Source organism: Cheilinus undulatus, linkage group 6 (genome assembly GCF_018320785.1).
Source record: "Cheilinus undulatus linkage group 6, ASM1832078v1, whole genome shotgun sequence".
NCBI classification, from domain to species: Eukaryota; Metazoa; Chordata; class Actinopteri; order Labriformes; family Labridae; genus Cheilinus; species Cheilinus undulatus.
This window is the reverse complement of record NC_054870.1, coordinates 42080666-42101506: the sequence shown is the minus strand read 5'-3', so window position 1 is coordinate 42101506 and position 20841 is coordinate 42080666. Positions and strand designations below refer to the sequence as shown.

Below are 20841 nucleotides of genomic sequence, written 5' to 3'. Positions count from 1 at the left end.
ACTCTCTCTCGTTCGCGGGTCAATAACTGCCTGTTCTCCCTCTGGAGCAGAGGAACATGTACTCAGATCCTTATCAGGGCAGCTATCATCTCCGCCGCCTCACAGAAGCACAGATACTGTCATCCCCACACTATCGCAGAATGACATCAGCTCGGAGACATGGGAGTAATTATATTATACAAGCCCACAACACACCGGCAGAGAGGCAGGATCAGAGAGCATCCACTTTCTCCCTCTTCTTCTTCCACTCTCTCCATCTTGGATCTCTTATCTTTTTTTAATTTTTACCCTCTGCCCTTCTCCCGCTCCCCCTCTCCTCTCTGCTGTTCTTTGCAGCCACGCCAGCACAGATGAGCGCTGCCTGTAATCCATTCAACCATTAGCTCTGAAGGTGGAGAGCTTTAAAGTGATAATAATCACTGAAATTGCTTCACCGACTTTCATCAAACCACTGAATTTTGAAATCGAAAGCCACTTGTGTGTCGGCTGACAGAGCAGGTGTTACGTTGGGGTTTCCTCAGACATGCTAAGTACATATCACATAATCCTAAAAGCTCTGGAGGTTTACCTCCTCTCTGCCTGGTATAAAGAGGTGCTATGGTTCTGAGAAAATTACTAGAAAGGCCACAAGAAAGACAGACCATACGTGTGTATATAAGGGACATTACACTTAGGCTTTCCTCCAACATAGTTTGACTTTCCTCTATTAGAATTTTAGAGCTAATTGTTCACAGTGTCAATAAGAGGTTAACTAATCTATCTGAAATGTTTGGACAGCTTACTATGAAATTTTCAGGAATTTTCAAGGAAAAGTTTGATATTTTGGGGAACTCTCTTGGATATTTTCAAGTATTATAAATTTTGGGAATACCTTTGAATCTTTTAGAGAGCTTGAAAGGAAGTTTTGCTTTGATTTTTTTTTTTGACATCTCCAAAGGAATTGGGGAAATGGATTTGGACTTTATAGGAATTTAAATTTGGGGGGAAACTTAATGTAACATTTAAGGTGCTTCCATGGAAACTTGAGAAATTTATGAATAAACATTTGGGACTTTGATTCTGACTGGGAGGTCGAGGTCCACTGAAATATTCAAAAAATTTCATGAACATTTCAGGGTGTACACTGGGAAATTTTCAAGTAATTTCATGGAGAGTTTGTGGTATGTTTTTGTCTTTTGGAGAGCTTGGTTGAGAGCTTTAGATAAATTTTTAGGTATTTCATGGAAATTTGGGAAACATATATATATATATATGGAAATTTGAATTGAATTGAGGGGGGTCTTTTGAAATGTTCAAGAATCTTTATGGAAATTACCTGGAATTTGTTTGGATGTTTGGATACATGGTGGAATATTTGAAGCTTAACTGAAACTTTCCCCCCCCGTCCTTTACGTTTCAAGAGCAGAAAGGAAAAAAACATGCTTCACAGAATGTTTCCCTAAGTGATTCAGGTATCATCATTGTAAATTTACCTGAAATATTTGGGTAACTCTGGGATAACTTCCAAAAGAGATTAAACTTTCTGCATCTAGGAGGGCTTCCACGGGCCATAAACTTTTCTGCTCTGGAAATTTCCCATCGAGTTCAGGATTATCAGGACTTTTCTCAGAAGCTTTCATAAATCTTCTCCATAAAGAGGCCAGTAAAATTTCATGTGTTTTGACTGGAAATGGTAGGAAAATTTACAAATTATTATGGATTTTTAAAAATATTTTTATCCAGGAATTTATACCATAAACTTCTGTGAATCCTCTAAGATAAGTTTCCTAGACACTTACAGATTTTTGTCTCTTTGTTCATTCATGGTACTGTACACATCATACCCTCTTTCATCATAGTGTCATTCCTTATTGGGTTGTACTGTATCATATTGTAATGTCTTGTATCTTATCATCTTATATTGCTTCATATCATATCATGTAGTACCTTATTGTATTGTATCTTATATTGTTCTGTCTTGCATTGTATTGTACCTTATTGTATTGTATCCTAACCTACTATTGTTTAGTAAGCTCTACTCAGCTTTTATTTTCCCAGTTTCAACACAAATTTCAATATTTGAGTCAAAATTTTAATCCCCCAGGCTGATCATGTGAGGGGGTTTACCACAGTTGCTGTTAGAGGTGAAATGTTTAATAATGGTCGTTTCCACCTAGCGGTCCGGCTCAGTTCAGTGCAGAATGGCACGCTTTTTTTTTTTGGTGTTTCCATAGAGCAAAAGTTGGAAAGGGTCCCAAAAAACTGACCTGTACCATCCCACTTTTCGGCACCCTTCCATAGGGGTACCAATCTTACCTATCCTTACCAAAAAGGTGGAGGTACACACACAACAACAGGAGACTGCACTGACATCACATTAGCACACAACGCAGCTGCTCAGCTGCTCGGCTCCGGGCTGCGAAACACTAAAGTCTGTGCTGTGAGGAGTGGGCAAAAACGGTCGAAAAACTGACTAGTATCTGCTTAAATCTGGGATATTTGGACTTAACAGAGATTCAAACTGTTCCCTAGTCTGTGGATATTGGTATCTGGCCACAAATCAAGTTTCCTGACGTTTATCTGGACCTGATTTTAAGTACACAAAGCAGAGCCCATAAATTCCCATTTAACGATTTTGTATTTTAAAAATAAAAATCAGCTGATGATGATCGGCTACTAATAAATTGGCTCATCTCTAGAGATCACACACACATATTCACACGGTACATAGACAGAGTTTGCAAATAAGAGTGTGTAAAGTGTAAAATCACTGCAGATTTCTGTTTTCTTTAGTAAATAATGTACAGAAAGTCCACTCTGCTGGTATCAAGTGAAAAGATTAATTCCTATCACACTATTCGGATCGATTACATCATCTTATCTGTCCAGTATCAATGAATAAGAAATCCAGTCAGAGAGGAAAATATGATAACCTAGTTAGCTGAATATCAAGTATCCCTGGGATGTGGATCTGGGAAAGAAGACTATCACCTCTGGGAGTCCATTCATGATAAATGGAAGGTCTGCTTCTTTGAGTGTATACTGTCTGAACCTCATTACTGCTAGGCCTAAACAAACAATGCATCACACTCCAACTCAATTTCATACATCCTGACCATGGTAATTTTCTTCTTCTTTCCACATAAATCAATGACAGAGTCGATACAAAGGAAAATGGGGGGTTTCTGTTACAGCATGCGCTCTCTATATATAAACATATATCTATGATAAACCTACAAACCAGTGAGGCAGAGAGATGTGTGTTTCCTATTAGATCACTTACAGGAGTTCTCTGATGCTGTCATGGAGAGTGGATTTAAAGCCCACCATTAGGGCAGGCGCAGACGCTATATATAGCTCCATACTAAGTGAAAAAGTGCATTTTCATGAACTGGAGATGGAGGCAATTTGCATATAGAACTAAGTGTCAGCACTCTATTAGCTTTGTTTAGCCTAATCACTTGAGACAATGTTAAATGCACTGTGACAACAGTGGTGAAAGGCAGGTACAGTTACGTAAGTATTGCAAATAGGATTAGATTTTAGCATTGGCCGTGACACCAAAAAGCTGAGAAAGAGAGAGAGAGAGATGAAGGGGCGGGGGCAGAGGGGAGGTAAGGAGGCTGTTGTTGAACACAATGAAATGATAAATATAAAGAAAAAGGTAGTGAATCAACCCTCAGGGAATACAGCTCTTGTACTCGCAAATGAAAGTGAAAAAAGGAGCTGTAAATGTGTAATTGCTGCAGTGAAGATGTTAGGAACAAGCCCCATGAAAATTAAGCCAATTGCCGCACAGCTAAGACAACTGCACTGGGGCTTTAAACAGCACGCTTTGTCCCGGAGCCAGGTACTGTGTTGAACAGCATGTCTCCCATTTCGCTTTCATGCACCCTCCGTACGCTGATCAACCAAAAATGTAATCATGTTACACGAAAGAGTTTTCCATAGGCTCCCTCGAGCTCCTTCTCACAACACCATGGAGCAGCAATGATAACTGTGATATTAACTCGTGGAATCTGCCTGAAAGCACCATATGCCCCCGGGGTCCTGAGGGAGAGCAGGGAGGGGGTGAAATGAGTGTTGTCTGCCTCAGACAGGTCACGGCAGAGTGGCCTAATTGGCTCTCTTGTTGTCTCAGTAGGCTGGCAAACCTCCTGTCTCCCTCATCATTGCCTCCCGTGTACGTATAGGTCTGAATCGGACCAGTGATCCACACTCTGGTCTTCTTCTGAGCACCCTGGGTCTGATGAAAAAACATCCTTAAAATGCCAGCCCTGCTCTGACATGGTTAAACTCCACACTTAATGCCTTGCACTGCTAATCCTCAATAAATAAGAGTATTAGAGCTAAATATTTTTTGCTGTATTATTGAGCAGTTTCTACTCAATGGAATACATGGCAGCATTACGTCAGTGTTACACCAGTGCTGATTACGTCACTCTAAAAAGCATGGGCAGCATGATGACTAAAAAAGGAGTATTCTGGGCTTCTGAGTGTCACACTTACTCATTGTAAAACATCGGCATCACTCAAAAGTTGAGGAGACATTTACACGGAGTGAAATTCAAGTGGGAGGCATGTACTGCAAAAAAAGTGGGGGAAAAACAATCTGCAGTTTTTCAAGAATCATTCACACATACTGGATCGAGGCAAGCATACTGCAGTCTAGCATGAATGCTGGAGACGGGGTTATATAAGTCCTCAGAGATGAGGTTCTTCCTCCTTTCTCGTCTTGCCTGTGTCACGAACCTTCTTGCAACTCGGGGTAAAGAGGCCTCATCTACACTCCACGCTGGGCAGGGGCCAGGAGCAGCTAGACGCCCTGCGGAGCTGGAGGGAAACACATCTTTGTCTCTTTCAAACACCCAGGGGCAACATGGAGCGCCACAGCGTTCTAATCCTGTCTAATCTGGACACAGCGGAGCATCTGGAGATAGGGATATGGCTAATCTCAGGCACGGAGACAGAGGGCACTTTGCTGAGATGGAAAAAAAGCGAGGATGGATCTAAGCTAGACTTGCAGCTGTCTTGCAGAGCAGCGTGTGCATCTTGGGAAGGGGAATATTTCATACAAAGAATATAATGAGGGAGTTTTAAGCTTGAATCTGCAGAAATATACACCAGAGAGGGAATGAAGGCTGCAAGAAGTTTGCAGCAATGATAGAATCAGTAAAAAAGACAAGCTGGAGAAGGTAACTCTGCGCAGAGTGTAGTGATGGTGAGATAGGGCTGGGCGATATATCCTGTTTTTCTGGGGGTTTGATTCTTTTTTATATCAAATCAGTTTTTTGATGGAAAAAACATATCTCCATGAATGCCAATCAAATATTGATTCCTGTTAGATACCTCAGCCACAAAAACAATGGTATTAGACAAACTATTTAGGGGTGTTTACGTTTTTAATGGTCAAAATTTGCAGGCAAATTTCTGCACACCTTCTAAATTGTCTAAATATGTTGGCAATGTTTTGAATTCTGGGTGGAACTTGTAAAGAACAAGGGAAACCCTCAAATTCACAGAAATTCTGAGTTACACATCCTGTTTAGGGCAATTCATGTGTTTGGTATAGTTTAAATTGCAGGCAGGCTCCTGTACAATGACTGAATTGCACAAGTTGGTTGGCAACATTTGGAAATTTAGGTGTAACTTGCAAAAGACGTAAACCCCTAAATTTACAAAGTGTGCAGGAGTTTAAAGTTTAACATTATGTTTGGGCAATACATGTTTTTATGGTGAAAATTGCAGGCAAACTCTGCATGTCTCTGCATTGCACAAATAGTTTTGCAATGTTTGAAAACTAGGTAGAGCTCCGGAGGAATCAGAGTTCCCCTTGAGGGTTTCCCTTTTTTTTCGCGAGCTCCACCCACTTTTCCCTAATACTGCCAAAATATTTGTGCAATTTATACATTGTACAGCAGTTTGCCTGCACTTTTGACAATAAAAATCAGTGTCCCGAAACAGGATTCCTAAATGTTGACTTTTGCACTTAAATTGTGCGAATATGATGGCAACATCTGAAATTTTGGTGGACCTTGCAAAAGACGTAAACCCCCTAATTTACAAAGTGTGCAGGAGTTTAGAGTTTTGCATCCTGGTTTTGTGGCCAAAATTGCAGACAAACTCCTCACAATGACTAAATTGCACATATAGTTTGGCAACTTTTGGAAAGGCATACAGAACTAGGGAGGAATAAGAGTTTCACTTCTTTGTTGTTGCCAACCAGTTTCTGCAATTTAGACATTGTGCAGTGGAGTGCCCGCAATTTTCATCATTAAACCACATGATTTTCTCTTAAACTTTTGCAAAATCTAAATTTCACAAATATGTAGGCAACATTTGGGAATTTGAGTGGAACTGTCTAAACATGTTAAACCCTCAAATTTAGAAAGTGTGCAGGAATTTAGAATTAGACATCCTGTTTAGGAAAAGTAATGTTTTTTGTAGTCAGAAAGGCAGGCCAACTCCTGCAAAATATCTAAATTGCCGAACTTTGTTGGCAACATTTGCAAATTTGGGTGTAACTTGCAAGAAGCAAGGGAAATCCTCAAATTCAGAAAGTATGTAGGAATCTAGAATTTGCCATCCTATGTAGGGCAATTAATAGGTCAAAACTGCAGGGAATCTCCTGCACAAGTAGGTTGGCAACATTTAGAAAAGCAGATAGAACCAGGGAAGAGTAAGAGTTTTCCTTGTTTCTCAAAAGTTCCACCCCCTTTTCCCAATGTTGCAGACAAATTTCTGCAATTTAGACAATGTAAGTGTCAGTACCTGCATTTTTTTCACCATTAAACAAATCATTAATTCCCCTTACACCCTAAACGTTTGCAAAATTGAAATTTCACAGATAGGTTGGGAACTTATGGAAATGATGGTGTAACTTGAAAGAAACACAGAAAATCTTCAAATCTAGAAACTGTACAGGAATTTAGAATTTGACATCTTGTCAAGGGCAGTTGTTTTTTAGGTCAAAATTGCAGGCAAACTCCTTCACAATGTCTAAGTTGCACAAACAGGTTGGACACATTTGAAAATTTGGGGGGCACTTGTGAAAAACAAGGGAAGCCCTCAAGGGAATTTCTTAGTCCACACAAGCTCCGCCCACTTTTCAAATGTTGCCAACATATTTAGGCAACAAAGTCATTGCCCCCTCCCATTTAGCTAAAAGTATGACTAAAGATCAATATGTTTTGTGTTTTTTGATATTGCAATCATTAAAAACTTGAGATTTTCTAATTTGGCAGATTCTGAAGTTATTCAAGATTTTAGAAATATTTGACAAAGTCGATACATTGAAATGTTTCGCACAGTTTTGTTTTATTTCTGCAATTTTTGATGATCAAAACAGACATTTGGAAGTCCAGGGCCTCTACTTTTTTGCTGTGGTCTCAAACAGGATTAAGTATGGTTTGATTTGGATTACGATTACATTAAAGTTTATAGTTTATAAAAAAAATAACAATATGATATAGGGCTATTGAGCTACCAAATATCCAGACCTGGTTCATACCGCCCAGCCCGATGGTGAGCCATAAAATACTTACTGTGCCCTGCTCTTAGGGATGCCGGTGATCTGTGGATAGCAATAGGCACAATATGGTGACGCTTGTTTCCATGGGAGAGGTGAATGTGGTGCAGACTCTCCACAGCACCCGGGTCTGACCCGGCCACAAAGCCCAGAGCCAGCGCTGCGATCCACAAGGCCAGGTGGGAGAGTGAAGCTGAATTCCTGTTAAGGGGCTCCGCTTCAGGCCTCAGGGGAGAAAACTGTGTCCTCCAGCCTCCGAACATCTTCCCTGAGTGGCCGGATGAGGCGTCAGATCAAGGCGGAACTTCAGTGAAGCCTCACAGCCCCATACTTCTCACCTTGCTAAATCTCACTATGCCCAGAGAGACTCACACAGATCCACAGAGAAAGAAGGGGGTAAAAAAAAAAAAAAACAGAAGGGACACCACAAAATGTCGGTTGAAGGGGGGAAAAGCCTCTTGCAGTCCTCCACTGAGTTAGGAAATCCGTGGCAGCACCCAGGGATGCAAAGAAGTCTCATAAATCATCATATAAGAACAATCAAAAACATTCACTCAAGAAATTAGGGCAACCTGAAACAGAAGAAGAAATTCCAGCTTGATCCGATTCCCTTATTCTCTGTTTCTTCTTTAGAGGCACTCACAAAATTAGAAACATCTCCCCCAAAAGCTGTTAATATTCCAAAAAAGAAAAAAAAATGCTGTTACCAGGAAAAAAGAAGAAGTTAAAAAGAGGCTGATAGCACCTGTGCAAAGTGGATTTCTTCAGAAAACCAAGACAGACATTCTGAGTTTCCCTCCTTCTCCTCCAGTGGTTTCAAAGGATGTCCAGAGGAATGGGACCATAGTTAAATCCGAGTCTCATTTGCATGTGTCGGACAGATGCGGCAGCGCACGGGAGAAGGCGTGATTGCACCTGTAAGTTGTGCCAAGTAGCGACCCGTTCCCCATCTAGAGATGTCTGCGCTCAATGAGACCAACCGACAGCAGCGGCAGCACCTGAGAGAGCAGCCCTGGGCTGGTACACACAAACACGCACGGGCAGCATCGGCAGCGCTGTTCCAGAAGATGTGCGCAAGAGGAAGAGGGGAGAGAGGAGGAGGAGGAGAAGGAGGAGGAGGACAGAGAGAGGGAGGGGGGGAGCCTCAGCAGCCAGCCAGGAAGCAGGAGGGAGAGTGGCTATGCAAATGGGCAGCATTCACAGAGCGAATCACTGGAGCCTGAGTGCATTACAGAGGAAGAGCCTATTTAGGCAGAATAGCAGGAATTGAAGCTATGTCCCCCAGCCCTGATTCCTTTCACAACCTCTCTTCACTCTGTCTGTTCTGTCTCCTTCAATCCACTCTCCTGTGTGGATGTTTATGAGCAGGGGAAGAGAGAAAGACAGCAAAGGAAGAGCAGGACAGGGCAGATTCTTTTCAGTTGTTTCCAGGTTTCTCTTTCCCCATTTACTCTTTCTATCTTTGAATTCTGGGAAGTTGTATGTCAAAAGTCCTGTGGATATAAGCAGATGGGAGCAAAGCAGTCCAATCCAGTCCTTGCCTCTCCATCACCCTGGAAAACTGTTTTTCTATAGGTTCTCGACCGGACTCTGCAGTCTAACGTTAGAAAGATTTTACAAGAGTGATGATGCTGCAGCTCACAGAGAACTCTCCCCCTTTCTCTCTCTCTCTCTCACAAACATATGAGCGCTCAAATGTGCACGCGCTCTCACACACACATATGTAAACAAAGCACGCACACATCCCGGGCAGGCAGTGGAGCGCTGTCCACTGAGAGGGTGCTGAATCCGGGCAAGTCTGCCTCGCCTGCTAATAAAAGAGCATTTCTCAAAAGAGGAGAGGGAATGCTGATCGCAGACTCAGAGAGCAGCGCAGGGCTACGGGAATGCAAAAGGACATGTGGACATAAAAGCCCTGCTGATAAACACAATCTGGTTCAGCTGGGAAGTGTGCTCAGTGTTCAGAGTTCAGGACTGGAGAGCACAAAGCTCAGCTGCAGCGTGCCTGCTTCTGTGTGCACACTGGACATTCAACATCCTCCCCTTTTCCGATTGCAGTGTTCTAAGCTGCAGGCAGAGAAAAATGTAAGCACTGCTGAGCCGATCTTTACGGTTTACAGGGACTACACAGGCATTTCATGCCCAAAGAAAGCCAACTTAGCCAGCGTGACACAGAGGATAATGTGTCCTTCTCCGTTTTTTCTCTTTCACTTGACAAGGAAAGAAGCCTGGAGCAATGAAAGACCCAATTAAATGAACACTAATGATGAACAATTTATTTGATCCATTTACTGAGTACATATACGTTTAAAATAAGGGCTTAATATATAGCATGGCTGCTGCAATGTGAATCTGAATACATGAAAAAAGAACAGAGCAGACACTTAATTGTTAGAAGATGAACATAAGCACTAAGATGAATATAATCTGCCATCTGGCACAAAGAGGACAGATGAGGATACTTCTTATTTATCTCCTCTATCTGCGTGTTGCTCCTATAGAGCGGCATGAAGCGATTGAAGTACAAAGCAGCTGCTGCACACATTAGGCAACTGTGTTGTTCTCACCTTGTAGAATCTCAATAACTTGGTGCAGCCACCTGGCGCTAAAAAGTCAGCAGCATGGAACCACAGCTCCACTCTCATTTGCAATGGTGAAAAGGAATGTACCTGCTGAATGTGTTTACACTTTTATAATTATCAGCAGTGCAATCTGCATAATTACACCTAATAAGGCAATCTATCAGGGCTGCCTGCCAAGGACAACAGCCTGACTTCCTATGTCCTCAACTGCAAACTTCCACAGAGACACAGAATGGGATCTTAAATTGAAAAGTTCCACATTTATGTAAACAGAGTAGCAGTATGGGCACACGGTTACACTTCTTCTTTTTTTTTTTTTTTTACTTTGCATTATGTGTTTAATGGAAATTCAGTGTTGGTATGCAGCACCTGAAGTTAATGACATCAGCAGTGAGGTGATACCTCTATCAGGTTCATCACTAGTTAGTTGTTCATTTGTGCCCCCAAGTGGCCACACTGTGAAGTGCACAGGGATGTTGGAAGTCTGTGTTAGTTGGGAGTGCTGAGGGAAGTTGCTCTGAATAATGACATCATTCTCTGGGCTATGAAAATTCACATCATGAATCAGGATTATCAGTAATTATAGAATGGTTCAGTGCAGGGTAGAAGCAGGTATGTGGAGTATACTCTCTGATAAAGGGAACAAGAAAGTCATCTGAGTACACTAGTGTGTTGCTTTGTCACATTTTACCTGCAAGCCGGCTATGAAATAGTTAACTAAGAAAACATATGTAGCCTGTCTCAGCCTATAAATGGTGATGGTAAGCTCCGCCCTTATTTGGCTGTTAATTTCATTAATGTTAATTTCTGAAGCTTAAGGGTTAAGTGACAGTTAAAGGCCTATTTTAAAGTGAACTAAATATGCAAGATGGTCTGGCAAGTCTTTGTTTATAACACAGGGTGGTTTTCCTTTCCTGAATGGGGAGCTTAAAAAAATACAGGGGACAAAGTAAGAGTATACTTCTCTACATCAGTGGTTCTTAACCTGGGGGTCGGAGCCCCTCTGGGGAAGCCTTACAAAAACCTAAAAATATGTTTTTGAATTACACATTTGCAACTTTACATCAATTTTGCTAAAATTCAACCCGTTTCATCACTTTTTCCCACCAATTTTGTCAAATTGTATCAAATTTTTGCCACTTAAAAGCCATTTCTGTCAATTTGAAACCCATTCCAACACCTATTTCTGCATATTTTTGCAATTTCTAGCCTAATTCTTGTCACTTTCTACCAATTATTGCCTCTGTTAACCCATTATTGCCACTTTTAACTATTGTTTACCACTTTCTAAGCCCTTTCTTTCCCATTTCAACCACATTTCACTATTTGTTATGCCCATTTTTGAAAATTTAACCCATTTCTGCACATTTGTTGCATATTTTTCTGCCCCAGTTAACCCCGTTTTTAACAGTTAAGACCCATTTTTCTTTCCATTTTACCAAATTTCCCAACCGTTTTAGCCACTTTTTAATCCTCTTTTCCCACTTTTTATTAATGTTTTTTGCCACTTTAACCCACTTTTGCCATTTTTTGCTTGTTTTTTGCCACTTTTATCTAATTTTTGCCACTTGTAACCCATTCCTGCTACTTTCAAAATCCCATTTCACCATCTTTTCCACCAATTTTTTGCCATTTTAACCCATTTTAATTCTGTTTTTTAAGGAATTGACCATGATTTTCCTGACCTCCATGGGCCCCCTGGTTGGCTGGATCCCAGAAAGCTCTCCCCTTTATCCCCCCTTATGGGAGACCTTGTCAACACAAGACTACTCTTGATAGACATGTCTGTTAAACCACCTAAAAAAAAACAAGTACTGTGGGGGTCTCCAGTCTCTGGCACCTTTATTTTGGGGGTCACAGGCTGAAAAGGTTGAGATCCATTGCTCTACACTACTGTGATTAGACTATCAACAGCACCTTTGGGAATATTCATAATACACTACAAAGAAAGACCCCACTGAAAGTGCATACATGGTGTATAGTTGGTGGTAAAGTTGGAGGCCCTAGACTAAAAGCAGTATGAGGCCCTTCACCAGGGTATATACAACAATTCTGAATTAAATATAATACTAAGTAAGACCTTTTTCAAGACCCTCTTGATACCTTTCAAACTCTACTACATCTTCATTTTCTAACCTGTTACAGTAGCAGTTATGTTTGGGTTCTGAGGCAGTAAGGCCCTCTGCATAACTTAAAAGACTCCTGCAATAATACTTACTAAACTAATAGTTAGACCAAAAAAAGTGATAACAAATATTAGAAATTGCCGGGAGATTTTCTTATGAGAGTATGCAAATTAGGCTTTCTTGAGTGATCTAAAAGAATTTACACCACAAGAAGAACTTGTTCTTGGAATTGGGGAACAACTTTACTAAACACTATTAAAAACTTTATTTTTTCTTGTGGCCTTTATCCGGTTCATCAAGAAACAGATTTTAAACATATTCTACCCATGTGGACGTAGATATTTGCTACGACAAGGTTATATATGGCTCTGTATTTACCTTTTCCCTGTCTAGTTTGACTGATAACTGCTCCTTGCACGGTTAACGCTGATAACTGTGCAAGGAAATAATAGAAGAGACCTCAAATCCTAAAACTGGCTGCCAGTCTGAAATAGCAGCTACTGCATAGGAATGGCGAGGAGCGCTGCAGCAGTATAAAGACATCTAGTGAGTTTTTCAGTTCAATATACATATGAGAGATACAAATATCTATCCAACAAGATAAACTTTTTCTGAGCATGCAGGGTTCTTTTTAAAGTATTAGTATGTCAATGATGACTTTATTGTTGCAAATGATAAGCCGTAGCTCAACCACAGACAGGAACAGTTGCTCCACTTAGTTTAGGGAGTTTTTGGTAGAAATGGGCCATAAACCAATGACAGCTCTATGGAAAATTTTTGAGGTGTTTTGGTATTATTTATCTATTATTTTTCACCCAGAAAGCCTCTGTGTTTGGCACTATTTTGCAATGCAAGCCATGGCTACTGGCTACGTGCTCCTCCGCTTTGACAGAGACCCCAACAGCAAACTAAACTAAAACTAGTTCAGACTATTTAAGGCGATGATACTTGAAATGTGAAATCTGGGCACTACTTCCAGTCCTTTCTGTCTCAGCGGACTTTGAATTGTTAATAAGATGCTAATCTCCAAGCAATTTGATTAAGATTCGTAAATCCCATCTGTCTGTCTTCTGGTTGGGGTTGAGGTTTTTTTTGTTCATCTCTGGCATTCGTAACTTTCTCAGATTGGCTTTCATGACTGTCGTGGGCGGGCTTTGTTTTGTTGGGGATTTTAAGCAGTTGCAGCAAGCTCAGATGGACAGGAAATGCTGAGGACAATCCAACGCTATCCACAGAGAGCCACCAGACAAGCAATGCTGTAAGTAATCTATGATATCATAGAGGTGTTTGTCAAATTATATCATTAGGTATTTCAGTAAAATGGTTGTAAAATGTGTTGTTTTGTTTCATGTAAATATAAGATGCAATGATGTGTCTTCAGCAAATGATTCTATACGTTTATTTGCAGCTTTCACCTTCCTGTTAAAGTGGGCAAGCTCACAGTAAATGAGAGAAACCCTTCCTACTACTCTGTCTTCATTGGCTTTGGTTTAAGTTGGTGTTTAGTTGGACGAGAACACTACTCTAATTGTGCCTTATTTAACAGGGTGCTGCAACACCTTCAGCACACTTCCCACATCCCTGCAAGAGCACACAAAGTTTTTATGTTTATAACGAAGCCAGCAGCTTATGTGCGACAGAAGATCCATAACATTGAGCATGATAAACAACTACTGCAAAAGCATCATTATTGCATCATATTACTCTGCAGATTCACATGATAGAAGAGGACAGTGTGTTGTGATTTGATACAATCTGAACCTTCTGATCAATTTCTTTAAAACCCCTTCTACTAGACGACGCCTTCAGCAGGCTAACCTTTGCTCCAGTCATTTTTCAAGACAAATTGGCAAACCGAAGTCTGAGATGCGAAAACAGAGGGCATGCATACAGCTCTAGGGAAAACATTCACTGCTAAATTCCTCCTGCAAACACCTGGGACCAGGATTTAAACTAATTTCTGCACAGTTACAGATCTCATCGGCTTTAACCAGATGATTGTACAGCTCTGGCTACAAAATGAGAAAATCTTCCATGACTAAACTTTCATCATTAAAGAGAATTTTTCCCTCCTCTCTCCTATTGTATTCTGACTTTTGTTCCTGTTAGTGAGATTCTGTCTTGACCGGGAGCCATAAACAGATCGTCTTTGCTTCCACTAAAGACCCCAAAGGATTGTGCGAGTCTCTCATGCATGTGATTCTTTGAGATCTCTTTCATTTTTTTATCTACACTTTTCTGTTTTCTGTGTTTCTAAATGTGAAAAACTTGAAGTGAAGCCATGGAGAGTTTTTAAAAAGCAAAATGGGAAAAGTGGGAATGCGTAGCTGACTTTTCCTTTCTCATCAGCCAGAGGACAAATTGGTCTTGGGTGTAATCGTCCCTTTGAGAGCAGAAGGTCTCAAAAGGAAAGGCTAGTCTGTGATACTCACTTAAGACTGAAACCGCAGTGCACTGGGCTGATGAGATGATTTTTAGAGGACTGAAGGAGAAAAGACTGGAGTGCAGCAGATGGGTGATCTTAGAGTATTTGACCTGACTGGAGCAGGGCCTTTAAATCAGCTCAAGGACCATCAGGCGACGATTTATCACACATGGAGAGACCCTTTAGAACTGGATGGGCACTTAGAATCACTTCAATATAACTGTTTCTCCTTCTCAAGAGCACTTTAATATTTACTGGGGATTAAAGGACAACATATCATCTAATGAGGTGTTATTTGAATTAAGGCTGGTGAAAAATGTGCCTTGAAAAGTAAACACAGCCTACATTCATGATATGAAAGATGAGACTCTTCAGCATTTGAGGGAAAATAAGCAGTTGTGGCAGTTTTTTTTTTTTTTTTTTTGCATTTTTTTTGCATTTTTCAGTACTGGTAAAACTTGGCAGAGCTCCTTTGGACATTATCTGACAACACTGACATTAGCGCAATTACCATATCTGAGTTAAAATACTGGAGGAAACAGAAAACCTTCAACTTTGAAGCTTTAAGTAGCAAGGAACCATTTATGGTCACTTTGGCAAACTTCCTTCGTTGCCTACCCCCAAGCCTCCATGATACACTAGAACCAGTTTCTCGGCCAATTAGTGAAGATCAGTCAACATCATGGAAGGTGACATCTCATCATCTGACCAATCAGCAGTGGCCCAGATTGTCTCAAACTTCCTGTTTCCTCCAGAAATTGCGCTATACAGTTTTACTTCTCTTTTAGTCCCAAGCCAACAGCCCTAACATCCTAACTAACCATGGCAAGTTGATGAAACTCACACATTATACAGGTGAATAGTAATGCTACATGTCATGATAGGTTTTGTTTGTGTTAGATTTGTAGAAATTACTGCAGTTTTAGTTTAAAAAAATGGATGAACCATAACTGATCATATGTTGATGTGTGTAAAATGTGTATCAATATTAAAACATATGCCTGATTCATTTAGCAAGCTATGCTAAGTGCACTAACTTAACAGATAACTTATCAGAATGTAGGACATTTGTGCTGTATAGCCTTGGCTCTCAACTGGTGGGTCAGGACCCAAAAGTGGGCCATGAAACCATTTTCAGTGGGTAGCAGAGAAAAAAAATAGGAGGTTAGTAGGGGTGTAACAATATGGAAAAATTTCAGTCCAGTACGTACCCCGTTTTATAATTCACGGTTCGGTACGCTTTTGGTATGATAATAAAAGCGAATAAATAACAGATTTTTTTTTTTTTCAGTGTATTAAATTGTATAAGAATAAAAAGGCTGAGTAAATTACATTTGTATTATTAATAATGCTGCAACCTCCTTCCAAACGGTCTTCAATAAAAAATAATATAAAAATATGAATAAAATAAATACATTATTGAATTACTAGGTTATTTTCACTGATATATTGACAGATTTATACCCTTTCTTGAAACACTAAAATTTCCCAGCCAACTTGAACACATCATCACACAACCATTAGTTGGCTTGTTAAGAATGCTAATTAGCATCTATCCTGCTGATTTGAACATGGACGTCAGCACTGGATTGGCGCCAACTACAAAGTTTGGGAGAATTTTTTCACAGCCCATCTTGGCGGATAAAGAGGTTAGAGCCGTGTGAAATCTGAGGATAACTTCACCTATGATGCAGCTGCAGACATGATGGAGTCCCCTCTTCCGTATCAGTGTTAATTTGATTCACAAAACCAGAGCACCATTGTTAAAAAGATCTAATATTATGGGAAATTCATAACTGGCAGGTGAGACTTTATTGTTCCTCCTCATTACAGTGAAGTTCTTGTTTGAACGGTGCCTTTTGAGATGCTTTGATTGATCCGCTGGACAACGTGCTGTCAGCGACGTAGCTGCTGAATAATCTCAGTGCTACTTTTGTTGTCTTTGTCCACTGTTGTATTTTACTGGGAAACAAAGTGTTCCTAAACAGGACACTTTTATCTGGGAATATTTAGGCTGTTGCTGTCGTTTGCTGTGGTTGTGTGGTTGCCAGGACAGTGTGACAGTGAGTTGTTCTCTGGTTTTCTGTCCGTGTATGAGCTTCCACATGTATCCATTCAGTAAACGTCTGTACCATACCGAGAGGCCCGTACCAAATCAGTATAGCACGAATACACGTACCTTTACACCCCTAGAGGTTAGACTTTGAGATGCTTTTATTTTGAAGGGCAGTTCTCCATCTCTTTGTTTTGTTGCATCCTGTATTTAATTAATTTCAAAAGTGTCCTGCTTTCATGACAAAGACTTGGCTATGATTGAAGATTTAAGAAATTTGGGGTATGCATCTTCACTAGGAAGGTGGTGGTGAGTCCTGACTCCACATCCGTTTAGAATCACTGCACAGGTCTATGAAATATTAAAGAGTGATCCAGTGGTTAATTTTTTATTAATTTCTAGCCATTTACAAAGCATGAATAGTAAAATAGATTTTGTTTTTGTTATTTTTTTATAAACTTGTAACAATTGTATTACACTTAGGTGGCTTTTATCAGTTTTCATTTTTAATATGAGCCTTATTTATGCTTTAATCAATTTAGAAATTCAGTATCTGTTTTTTTAATTATGTATTTTATATATATGTGTGTATATATATATATATATGTAAGTGCCCTATAAAGGGTTAGGAAGATTAAAACTCCTTAAACCAGATGGTTAAATGGCTAGTCGGCTGATTGGTGAATCATGGCTTTATCCTGTCTCCCAGACAGGCACAACTTTATTGATCCCAAGAGGGCAATTCAATTGCAGCTCTCATCCTCATCACATAACCATCATTCAACAGGAACATGTCAACACTGATGGATCAACTAGCAGGGGTCACTGAAGGATCACAAGATGAGTTACAAGAGACAAAAGACATGAACAGTGCTGTTTCCTTCTGGAAGTCTGATGTGTTGTTTGATATGATTTTTTTTTAGTGATTTTACACAGATGATATTGTAGAGGCTAGAACATCTCGTCTCTCTCTTTTTGTAAAAAAAAGAACTTTGATGATGCGCTGAGGGAGGACAGCTAAGGTTAGCCAACATCACTGACATCCAACATCAGAATATTTTAGAGGATTGCACAGAATTTTAGAGATTTTTACTTATGCTTATTCACCCTGCTGTGTCTTTGATTTTATTATTTTACTTAGTTCAAGTTGATAAAAGAATAAAATATAAATAAAGCCAGTTTGATTGTAAGGCAATGTAAATTGTTTCAAACAGGAGAGAGAAAAAGAACAAGAGATTTTGTCTAGCTTAGAAACAGTAACCAAAGATAGTGGGACTGACAAATTGTCAATTTTTCACATTTGGGTTGAACCAGATTTTTCAAATGTGTAGATTCTTCATGATATTTGACATAATTATAAGTCTACAATAATTGGAGTGCCGACAGGTTCCCAGATGACAGCAGCTTTCTCCCGATTTTCTAATCAGGTGCAGTTTACCGTATCAGATGCAACTGTTGACATGAAGCTGATCAAGCATGCAGGCCAAGTCATGCATGAACTGTCTACCTGTCGAGTGCTGGGATGACACATCTGTGTCAGGGACAACAACTTATGAGTCCCTGCGCAGCAGAACATTTGGAGGCCTTATTCTCAGGGGTAAACTGTGCACTGGTCGAGAGTAAACTGTAGGTTATGTTGGGAGTAAAGCAATTTACCATCCTAATAAAATGTTTTATTTTATAAACTAGGGGAAATGAAAATGCTGCTTGATTTGATTTTTAAGTATATTTTGTGGGAAAAGAGCAACCAACTGTGATGAGTCAAAATTTAGATTTCTACTTTGATGCACACAAGACATAAACAAGGAAAGAAGCATCTGCTGCAGCACTACAGTCTCATTCTTCTCTCCAAAGACATTTGACTTTAATATCATCCGTCATAAGTTGACATAAAATATTAAACCTAAGCTTTTTATTCAGTAGGAGTATTCTGCGAAAATAAAACGTGTCATTACTCATCCGAACATGGCTCACGATGCTACAGAGAGACACAGACGAGCACACAAAGCACTGATGCTAATGTGTCCATGTGTACAGGAATAGAAGCAGAGGGCTGTCTTAGTCATCCTGAGATGTGACATGATAAGACCAGGCAGATACAGGGAGTCAACACTCAATACAAACACACTAGCTGAACAGTATTTCAACAGAGAGGGCAGCCACAGTGTCAATACTGTTTGTGTTAGCAGAGGATGTTACATCAGGTACCTGTCTGTCAGATTGCTCTGCTGGATCACTTAGAGAGAGCGAAATAAACTTTGACCTCCACGGATCAAACAAGCATCCACTTGCTGGTTTTCTATTCATCTGCGCCTCTGCATCTCCTGTGCTGCAGACTCCTGTAGCTCAGGGCTTAAATCCTCACCATGGGAGTGTCTCCCCACATCATTACATGATTAGCTCTTTCTGTGATCCATCGCTCATGCATGTGCAGTGGTCACACAGGCAATTATTATTATATCAAAGAAACAGAGCATGCATGCATACATGCAGTGAACTCAGAACCCCACCCCCAACATGGTTGATGTTAAATGCAGGAGCCCTCGTGCACCACACAGAGATTTGTGCTGCAAACACTGTTCATTATGCAAGCTGTGAAGACTACATAAATAACACCACTCAAGCTGATAAAACAGCCCGCTAATAGGAAATAATGCACAGTTAGTGCTGTAAATCAAATCAGCAAATGGCAATGCATGGTGGTGTACTGGAATGACTTCATTTTCATTTAGTGCAAAACAAAGAAATAAAACTCTGCATCAGTATGTAGTCATCCTTCTCTAATTTTGTCTCAAATGACTCAGACATCATCATCAATTCAATTAAGCTAACAACAGCAAAAGAAAGTCATTTAAGCTACCAAAGGGGGGTGAAACAGGCCTATCTTAGGAGCTCTTGTTTCTGTGAAAATAACTTCAATAAAAACCTTCTGTTTTACTTATCCGGGTGGGTACATGAGAACTTGTTTTAAACGTCCTAACTCAGGAAACATTGGATTACTCGTAGACAGTGCACATGTCATTTTAGGTTAACAGCTTTTTAAAAGATTATTTTTAGGGCACTTTGCCTTTATTTGATAGGACAGCCGAAGAGAGACAGGAAGTATGGGGAGAGAGAATTGAAGAAGGCAGGTACCAAACATGCCCCAAGACTGGGAATGATCTTGCAACCAGTCTACTAAAGGCAGTAGCCTCACCGGCACCCATGGGTTATGATAGCTTAACTCAATTAGCCTTGCATGTATGACAAATCTTTCTGGTTTTAACTGATTGAAAAAATTTATGCTCTGCTGCTCATCCCACAAATGCATGTTCCTTACAAATGTGGCACCATTTAAAAGGAAAATCAACAGACTTTCAAACTGCACAAGATCTACTGCCAAGATGCATTGTTGCAACAGAGAAATAATCTACCAAACACAAATTTCCTTACTTTTTGTGCTACGTTTATATAGCACTAAGGAACTTGGTTATAAGGTAAGATTCCAAAAGAGTTGGGAAATTGTTTAAAACATGAATAAAAACAGGATACAATGTATGTACATCTCAGCATTAATGGCACCTTCACAGATGTGCAGGTAATCCAAGCCATCCACACTATCTCACAGATGCTGACTTTTGAACGTTGTGTTGATAACAATCTGAATGATCCTTTTCCTCTTTAGCCCGAAGCACTCAAAAGCAATTTGAAATGTGGACTCCTCGTTGACCTAGTTTTGCTGCTGACCGCTTGAGGTTTTCTTTTAAAATCTTAACATACCCATCTTTCTTCATGATTCCTTCCACCTTTACGAGACACCCAGTTCCAGATCCACTGAAGCATCCCTGCAGCATAATACTCCCACTGTCGTGTTTCACTGTGGGGACGGTGTTCTTTGGGTTATATGCTTCTCCCTTCTTCCTCCAAACATAAGCAACACCTCAATGGCCAAAAGCTCTAGTTTGGTCTCATCTGACCAAAGGACATGCTTCCAGTATGCAGAATCTTTCTCCAGGTTGTCCTCTGCATACTTCAGTCTGGCTTGATGGCATATTTTCTGCAGAAGTAGAGCTTTTTTTTGTCTGCAAACTTGCAGTCCATTCCTGTGCAGGGCTCTAGTGATCATCCTCTTTAAGACTACAATTATTAACTTGGCTGTCACTCATTAG

General features: G+C 40.2%; 1 protein-coding gene across 14 annotated transcripts in view; it reads right to left on the bottom strand.

The window, feature by feature from the left end:
* Nucleotides 1-20841, bottom strand: part of LOC121511094 (neurexin-1a) — a 572512-nt gene that overhangs the window by 226305 nt on the left and 325366 nt on the right. For 2 of the 14 annotated variants that reach the window (XM_041789638.1, XM_041789640.1), the window contains exon 1: nt 7524-8542. The exons of the other annotated variants lie outside the window; for them this stretch is intronic. In XM_041789638.1, coding sequence (XP_041645572.1) covers nt 7524-7770 — 247 coding nt within the window. In that variant the 5' untranslated portion in view covers nt 7771-8542. Of the gene's footprint in view, nt 1-7523; nt 8543-20841 lie in introns of those variants that run through there. 14 annotated transcript variants of the gene reach the window in all.